The 9,666-nt window shown below is 43.3% G+C and overlaps 1 protein-coding gene across 1 annotated transcript in view; it reads left to right on the forward strand.

Moving 5' to 3' along the window:
• Positions 1-5,920, forward strand: part of LOC136594784 (interleukin-18 receptor 1-like) — an 89,845-nt gene extending 83,925 nt beyond the window's left edge. Inside the window, exon 9 of the mRNA XM_066588685.1 lies at positions 5,007-5,920. Coding sequence (XP_066444782.1) covers positions 5,007-5,374 — 368 coding nt within the window. The 3' untranslated portion in view covers positions 5,375-5,920. The remainder of the gene's footprint in view (positions 1-5,006) is intronic.
• Positions 5,921-9,666: the final 3,746 nt, after the last annotated feature.

A 9,666-nucleotide genomic window follows, 5' to 3' on the forward strand; every position in this document is an offset into this window, starting at 1 on the left:
AAAAGTGATGCTAAAGTTCCCATCTGACAGCACTAGTGGCAGAAGACGCAGTTCAGATGGCCAAGTGGCAGGGAAGGAGCGGGGATCAGGCAGCATGTCCAGCGCAGGCAGGGGAACATTCTCCAAGGCCTTTGCCAACTATATGGCTCCCCAGCAAGACTGTGTCACCACTCCCCAGTCAAGGCTGAGTCGGAGGGAGCACTAAAAAGATGGTGAGGGAGTACGTAGCCGATCTTACCACCGTCCTCCGTGACGCCTCTGCTCCATACAACTATTGGGTGTCAAAGCTGGACATGTGGCACGAACTTGCGCTGTACGCCCTGGAGGTGCTGGCCTGCCCTGCTGCTAGCGTCTTGTCAGAGAGGGTGTTTAATGCAGCTGGGGGAATCATCACGGATAAGCATACCTGTGCCTACATGCCTACGCTCATAAATATAAACAAAGGCCGGATTTCCCCAGACTTCTCTTCTCCCCTGCTGGAAAGCAGCGGAATCTAATGATTCTTTTCGCTGCAACAGGAGAAGAATGCGTCCTCTATCACCACAAAAAAAGGGGGAATTAGCTTTCTCAATCACTCTCAGATATTTTCACTCCTCCTCCTAAAACAGCATATCATCACGCTAAATTGCCAATTTTTCGGCGTCGCAAAAGGGTCTGTTTAAAGGTTTTTTTACAATTTTTCAACCTTTCAAAAGTATTGATACTTTAACAGAAACCAATTTTTTTCACAGGGCTGCCTCCAGGCTCTGTTACAAATTAAGCAACAGTGAGCTGTATCTTTAAAAAATGTTTATGGGTTTCACCTGCCCTCGTGGTTGAGCAATTTTTCAGGGGTGCACTTGTACGCTTGGTACACCAATTTTTCTGACCCTCGCCTATACTGTCATCTAACTAGTTCTTCCGGCCTTCGCCTACACTCTTGGTAACCACAATTTTCAGGGGTTCGCCTATACTCTTGGTACACCAATGTTTCAGGGGTTCGCCTACACTCTTGCTACAGAAATGTTACAGGGGTCTGCCTATACTTTTGCTACAGAAATGTTACTGGGGTCCGCCTATACTCTTGCTTTAGAAATGTTACTGGGGTCCGCCTATACTCTTGCTACAGAAATGTTACAGGGGTCTGCCCATACTCTTGCTACAGAAATGTTACAGGGGTCTGCCTATACTCTTGCTACAGAAATGTTACAGGGGTCTGCCTATACTCTTGCTACAGAAATGTTACAGGGGTCTGCCTATACTCTTGCTACAGAAATGTTACTGGGGTCTCCCTATACTCTTGCTACAGAAATGTTGCTGGGGTCTGCCTATACTTTTTCTACTGAATGGTTTGAGCCGTGTGCCTATACTCTTGCAACGGAAATGTTACAGGGGTTTGCCTATACTTTTGCTACAGAAATGTTACTGGGGTTCGCCTATACTCTTGCTACAGAAATGTTACAGGGGCCTGCCTATACTTTTGCTACAGATTTGTTACTGGGGTCTGCTTATACCTTTTCTACTGAATGGTTTAAGGGGTTCGCCTATACTCTTGCTACGGAAATGTTACAGGGGTTCGCCTATACCTTTTCTACTGAATGGTTTGAGGGGTTCGCCTATACTTTTGCTACAGAAATGCCCTGGGGTCTGCCTAAACTCTTGCTACAGAAATGTTACAGGGGTCTGCCTATACTTTTGCTACAGAAATATTACTGGGGTCCGCCTATGCAGTTTTTACTGAATGGTTTGAGGGGTTCACCTATACTTTTGTTACAGCAATGTTACTGGGGTCTGCCTAAACTCCTGCTATAAAAAAATGTTACTGGGGTCCACCTATACTTTTGCTACAGAAATGTTACTGGGGTCCGCCTATGCTGTGGGTGCACAAAGACTTCCCATTGTGGTGTTTTACCTATCTGGCACAAATACACTGACTGACTTGGACAGATATGTGGGCCAAGGCCGAGGTCCTTGGCGGGGTGAAACTCTGCCATATTTGGGCACTTTGATTTCTTCCTGTGTAATACCATCTGTGTGCACCCACAGCATAGGCGAGCCCAAGGTACTCAAAGACTTCCCATTGCGGTGTTGAGCTATCTGACACCTACACAGAATAAATTTCCCATTGCTATTTAACTCACAGCACCTTGGGTCACACAAGGTGGAGGCTGGGACCGAGCCTGACCCAGGGCCCGCTCACGTACTTCCCACACAGAGTATTGTGGGTCCTACCTCGGTCATGGTTTCTCAGCCTTATTATGTCACCTCCTCCTCCTGCTTGGGGTCTGGGGATCAGTGCTGGGCATGTATTTTCTCTTGCGTTACTACAGTTATCTGAGACAGTGGTTTGGGCCAAACAAAAGGAGTGTTACTGCATTAATGAGATGTTCACAGCTGCACTAGCATCCAAGTCTGCTTTATGTCCACGATTAATGAGGGTGTGAGCCGAGGCCAAGGTCCTTGGCAGGGTGAAACTGCCATGTTTGGGTGCTCTGATTTCTTTATGTGTAATACTTTCCTTGGGTCCCAGGGGCTTGCCTATGCTGTGGGTGCACAAAGACTTCCCATTGCGGTGTTTTACCTGTCTCGCACAAATACACTGACTGACTAGGTTAGAAATGTGGGATGAGGTCCTTGGCGGGGTGAAACTCTGCCATGTTTGGGCGCTCTGATTTCTTCCTGTGTAATACCATCTTTGTGAAACGACAGCATAGGTGAGCCCAAGAACTTAAAGACTTCCCATTGCGGTGTTGAGCTATCTGACACCTACACAGAATGAATTGCGTGGGGACACATGGATTTCCCATTGCTATGTAACTCGCGGCACCTTGGGTCACACATGGTGGAGGCTGGGACTGAGCCTGACCCTGGGCCTGCTCACGTGCTTCCCACACAGAGTATTGCTGCATAGTGGAGATGTGTAGAAGTGCTGGCACCTGAGTCCCCTTAATGCCCACGTTTGCGGCTCCTGACAGTTTTGTGACAGAGGTGGCGCGGCGTTGGAATGATGATCGTATGTTAATTTATCATCAATTCTCAACAGCAGCGTGTGCCTCCAGTTCCTCCTCATCCAGTACGCACTTATAAATAGACCTGAGGGTGGTGTGGCTATGAAGCGAGCGTGTGGCCTGAGTGCAGCTGAATGCGCCGCAGGGAAAATGTTGTGTGTGCTGTGGATGCAGGGTCGTGTGTGTGGGGAAGAGGGGGGGAGGGTTGGACAGCAATGCCAGCATGTAACTCAGGAGAAGAGGCAGTGCTTTCACTGCCTCTTCACTCACTTTCAAAGAGGGTTGCTGCCTGGCCCTGCCAACCCTCTGCAGTGTGTGTCTCCGGTTCCTCCTCATCGCAGGCGCACTTATAATTCGACATGAGGGTGGTGTGGCTATGAAGAGAGAGTGTGGCATGAGGGCAGCTGAAGGCTGCGCAGGAAAAATTTATGTGTGTTGTGGATTCAGGGTCATGCGGGGGGTTGGACAGCAATGCCAGCATGTAACCCAGGAGAAGAGGCAGCAGTGTCACCCGCAGGCAGTGATTGTCCTTGGTTGCAGCTAGTGTGGTGCTTAGCTAAGATGTGCCAGCACGTGTGCCTTGCTAATGAGGGTTTGTCCGAAGTAAATTTGTTAGGGGGGGTGATGCCAGACTCTTGCCCCCATTTTGGCTTAATAGCTGGACCTGGGAGCCTCAGATGCAGCCATGCATGCTGCCCCTGCCCTTCCCTATCCGTTTCTTTGGTGTTTCCATGACTTTCTGATGTTTTCTGGTGTTTGACAAGTCATGACCTATGCGGAGCATTGATCCCATACAAAACTGCTTGAGTCGCCCATTGACTTTAATGGGGTTCGTTACTCGAAATGAGCTCTTGAGCATTACGAAAAGTTCGACTCGAGCAACGAGCACCAGAGCATATTGGTGCTCGCTCCTCTCTAATTATATCCCTTTTATTTTCATAACTGTTTTGTTTGTATATTGTATGTCCCTTACCCTTCTGTATATTATTCCTTTTGTATATGCTTTATATAAGCATTGCTACCTTTTTAGAATAAAGACTTAAACTTTATTAGTTAGTCCTTGTGGCTCTTAAACAATCCATAGGGGTATTGTAATTATGTTTGAGATGCTGGAAACCAGGGAGGCTTGTTCCCAGACAGTGAGCAGAAGCCACGTGGCTGACTTACTTGGTGGGAAACAGTCAGTTGTGGCAGCAAAGTGTTTTAGGGCATGCTAGACTGTGTCTGACTGTAACTTGGGCTCCATATTCTAGGAGTGCAGGATGTGAGGATCCAGGAATGGTCTGCCCAAGTGCTGTATTACAAACTTCAGTGTATAAAACAAACGTATTGGATATTCCAAGGAAGCACATACAAACGATTGTGTTATAATACAGTACAAGTAGAAGTTCCTGAACTTAAATATAGCAGTGAGCTAAAATAAAGACCAGCAGGCAATGGTCCACAGGATATTAAAAGGAAGCTAAGCAGAAAAAAAGACAACAATATTCTATAAACATACCAAAGATAAAGTCATAGCCCGGGTATATTCATCATGGACATGTATCCGATCCATCAGCTAACTATTGCATATGGATATGTTAATGCAATTGAGATGAGAACCCAGCACCAGTACTATAACTACACTTATGTGAGGGAAGGTAGTATTTAAATTTATGGCATTTGACTGTAATAAAACTGAATTTGGCTTTAAAAGAACAGAGGGCAATTTTTGTGTTTACGTCTAATATTCCAATAACATGCATTGCCTTGTTTAGAAAAAAAATCTTATAGTCTAATAAAAAATCTGATGTAGAAAGATAACGCAAGTAAGAAATGTAGTCAAGCAAGAAAACTTATGTAAAACTGCTAAATCTTCATCATAATAAGTCGTAGCCCACAAACCTGTTTCAGAGATTTTTCAAGATTTTTTAAAAATAGGAAACACTTAAAAACCATTTTATATGTACTACTGTATATGAACCTTCGTACTCAAGGTATATTGAAATACCCACTAACCTACTTTTTTCTCTACTGCAGCTCTGGTTGATGACATGAACTCATTTCTAGAAAAGAGCAGAAGATTAATCGTCATCTTAAACAAAAGCTTCACTTCTTGCAAAGCAATGTATGAACTTGAGAGTGGGTTACACAAAGCAATGGTGGAGAGGAAGATTAAAGTCATTTTGATTGAATTTACTCCTTTAAGTGAACAAGGCTTCCAACTAGAATCTCTGCAACTTCTTAAGATGAAAAATAGAGTCAAATGGAAAGGAAATAAGTCGAGCCCTCTAAATTCAGAATTTTGGAAAAAAATGCAGTATTTAATGCCAGTAAAGCCTATCAAGTTAAGAGATAGTTCACTAGAACTAAAAGCAATGCAGACCACAGATGATGAAAAAGTCTAATTTTGAATGGCTGAATGGACCTGACTCACAATTAAAATAGGCTTTAGCTTAACCCCTTAGTGACCAGCCCATTCCATTTTTACGTCCTAGCTTGCTGGGCCTTATTCCCTGAGGACGGAAATATATGTTTCCTGCAGGGATTAAGGCCCTGCAAGCTGAGGATGTGACAGCGCCATGCTGCTGGCTCCCGGAGGTAGCCGGCAACCTGGAGCTGCCATTCCGGGCCGCGAGTCCCCTCCCCCGGTCGCATGATCGCTGGCATTTACCGAATGCAGGCGATCATATAAAAGTTAATAAAAAGTTTAAAAAGTTAAAGATTCAGCTGCCCAGACGAATTGGATCTATCGGGGCAGCTGGAAGCACTCACTCGCCTTCTCCGCGATGACCCGCGGTGTCCTGGCCTCTCAGGTCCCGTCGGCGCCTTCTGCGCATGCGCACCAGACGTCATACGTCGAGCGCGCACGCGCGGCCCGGAAAGATTTAAAAATTCTCCTGCTCCCGGCTCCCATGTGTAGCCAAGAGCAGAGGGATGTCACCGGGAGCTGCTGTATCCGGTTCCTGGTCACATGATTGCTGCTATCCAGTGATCATGTAAAGTAAAAACAAGTTTTTAAAAAGTTAAAAAAAAAGGAAAAAAAGTTTAAGTTTCATCTCCCCTCATGGATCATATCCGTGAGGATAGATGAAATAACGTACCTAAGGCACCGCATTTATATTGGACTTCACCACGGCTTCTGCGCACACGCCCACCACCAAGTTGGCGGACGCATGTGCAAAAGGCGCAGATTGCCAAGGTAATTTAAAATCTCCCTGCTCCTGGCTACCAAATGTAGCTGAAAGCCTGGAGATTTCACGGGGCCTGCAAAACGCGGTTACTGGTCACCAATTGAAAACGGCAATCACATAAAAGTAAAAGAAGTAGAAATTTCACCTCCAATCACAGATCAGATTCGTGAGGGGAGGTGAAATTACTTACCTAAGGCCTCTGGCGATGTCCCCAGACAGGATCTTTATCCACGGACCTTTCCCCAACTTTGGCACATGTGCCCATTAGCAAAATGGCGGACGCAAGCGCAAAAGGCGTTGAGGTCCCGTGATATTCAAAGTCTTCTTGCTCCTGGCTACTAAATGTAGCCAAGAGCCTGGAGCAGTGACCAAGGGCTGCAGTGAGTGGTCACCGGTCACGTGATCACCGTTATCCAATAGAAAATGGCGATTACGTAAAACTTGGATGAGGTTGCAAGTTCGATTCCCGCATGATTCAGGTAGCCGGCTCAAGGTTGACTCATCCTTCCGAGGTCGATAAAATGAGAACCCAGCTTGGTGGGGGGGGGTAATAATTACCTGACAGCGCTGCAGAATAAGTTGGCGCTATACAAATACCAAGATTTTTATTTTGTAAGTTAAGACACAGTTGAAGTTTGATGCGCCTTTCGTTTTAAGCCCCGTTGTGCATACAGACATAATATTAAGGCCACAATGGGTATGTCTCTGAAAACGGGACAAACGGGGGTATCCATTTTGGGGTGAACTTCTTCACTCTTATGTACGCTATAAAAAAAATGTTTTTAAAATTACACAATTGCCAAAAAAATTAAAATCGTAATTTTTTCCATCTGCTTTGCTCAGATTCATTCAAAAACTGTGGGGTTAAAATATACAGTACACCCCTAGATGAATTTAAGTTGTCTAGTTTTCAAAATGGGGTCCTTTCTGGGCGTTCTCTATGGTTTTGCCCGCTCAAGGGTTCTACAAGTGGGCAATGGGGCCTAAAACGCCTTCAAGCAAAATGTCTGTTCTAAAAGCCATCGGCTGCTCCTTTCGTTTTGGGCGCCATTGTGAATACGGACATAATTTTAGGGCTACAATAGGTATGTTTCTGAACAGAAGACAAACAGGGGTATCCATTTTGTTGTACAAGTCTTCATTGATATGTATGCTGCACAAAAAAATAAACGGGTTTAAAAGTGACATAATTGTCAAAAAAATGAAAATCTTAATGTTTTTCCTGCTGCTTTGCTTAGATTCATTCAAAAACTGTGGGGTCAAAATGCACAGCACGCCCCTAGATAAATTCGTTAAGAGGTCTAATTTTCAAAATGGGGTCATTTGTGGGGGTTTTCTATCGTTTTGGTCCATCAAGGGCTCTACAATTGGGCAATGGGACTGAAATCGCCTTCAAGCAAAATGACTGCTCTGAAAGTCACTGTCTGTTCTCTTTGGTTTGGACCCTGTTGTGCATACGGACACAAGATTAGGGCCACAATGAGTATGTTTCTGAACACAGGACAAACTGGGGTATCCATTTTGGTTGCAAATACGCATTTTCATGTGCATTATAGAAAAGAAATCCCATCTTTTAACCTCTTCCCACCCCATGACGTAAATGTACTTCATGAGAGGCGGGTACTTCCCGCAAAATGAAGTACCCTTACGTCATGGGGATAGCGCGAGACCATAGCAGATCTCACGCTATCCCACAGCGGAAGCCGGCTGTCACTAGTAGCCGGCGTCCCGCTGCAACAGCGGGGGGGCATCTAAGTAGATCGCGGCAGGGAAAGGGTTCACAGAGGCAGCGCACTCCCTCCAGCCGGCTCTCGCTCATCTCTATTAAAATACCCTTTTTTTAATGCTTTTTCTCATATAGTCATAAAAAAATAAAAACAAAAACCCCACGTATTTGGTATCGACGCATCCATAACGACACGTACAATACATTAAACATGCTTTTTATCCTGCATGGCAAAAAGCGTTAAAAAAATGCTAAAAAACTGAGGCAAAATGCTAATTTTTAGCATTTTGCCTCCCATAAAACGCAATAAAAGTGATCAAAAAACATATGTACCCCAAAATGGTACCAATAAAAACTACAGCTCGTCTTGCAAAAAATAAGCCCTCAGAGAGCTCCGTCCATGGAAAAATAATAAAAAAAAAGTTATAGCACTTTGAATGCAGTAAGTTTAGAAAAAAAATTCCAGAAAAAGGGTTTTTATTGTGGAAAAGAGGAAAAACCTAAAAAAATATAAGAATTTTGCTATCGTTGTAACCATACCGGCTCGCAAAAAAAAATGCGTTGTATCATTTATGCTGCATAATTAACGCTTTAAAAAAAAAAAATCTATGGCAGAGTTGATGCGTTCTCTCCCTACGATCATAAAAAAAAATAATAAAAGTTTTACAATGTAGTCTATGTACCAAAAAAAAATACAGTTCGCAACGCAAAAAACAAGCCCTTATACGGCCGCGTCGACAGAAAAATAAAAAGTTATGGCTTTTGAAAAATGTAGATGGAAAAATACCAAAAATCGCTAGGTCCTCAACGCCAAAATAGGCCGTGTCATTAAGGGGTAAAATGGCATATTTGCAAAAACATAAAATTTTATTTTTTCTCCACTAAATTGCATTAATTCCTGAAAAAAATATGTTGGGTAAAAATACTCAAGACCCCCCTCAGTGAATAAATTAAGGGGTGTAGTTTTTAAAATGGGGTCATTTGTGGGTGTATCTATCATTCTGTTACCTATGAGCCTTTGTAATCTTGGCTTGGTGTAGGAAAGGAAAATTTTCCTCAAAATGTTAAAAATCAATGTTAAATTTGCACTTCTCTTAAATGGTTAAAAAAACCTGAACTTTTTCCAATGTGCACCCAGAATAAAGTAAACAGATGGAAATATATATCTTATCAAGGATTTGTACAGTATGTTCGCACATATTTGAGATATCGCAGTTGAAAATGTGAAAAAATTAATATATGTTTTTCAAAATTTTCCAAATTTTGGTGCGTTTCATAAATATACACAAATTCTATCGGACTATTTTCACCACCTAAATGAAGTACAACATGTGGTGAAAAAACAATGTCAGAATCACTTGGATATGCAAAACCTTTACGGAGTTATTCTATGTCAAAGTGACATGTCAGATTTCCAAAATTTGGTCTGGTCATTAAGGCGCAAACAGGCTTGGTCACTAAGGGGTTATGTGAGGACAATCTATATGGTTTTTGCCGCTCTCTACAAAAAAAACTCTGTGAAATGACTTTCAACAGGATTACGTTGTGTAGCTTGAAAAGCTCTTCAAAATTGTTCTAGCTAACCAGAGGCTCTAGAGACTTCTTTTCTGAATCATCAGTGATTTTAAAAAGTAGTAGATATCTTTCTTCCCACAGAGTAATATGAAAATCACAAGCAAACCTATTAGAAAAAATAAGTCCAGCAGCACTCAATTAGTTAACCCACTTCATGTGGGGGAGCAATGAATCATGTTATTCAATGCAAAGCCAGATGCCAGGG

The sequence above is a fragment of the Eleutherodactylus coqui genome, chromosome 1 (assembly GCF_035609145.1).
Source record: "Eleutherodactylus coqui strain aEleCoq1 chromosome 1, aEleCoq1.hap1, whole genome shotgun sequence".
In the NCBI taxonomy this organism is placed as follows: Eukaryota; Metazoa; Chordata; class Amphibia; order Anura; family Eleutherodactylidae; genus Eleutherodactylus; species Eleutherodactylus coqui.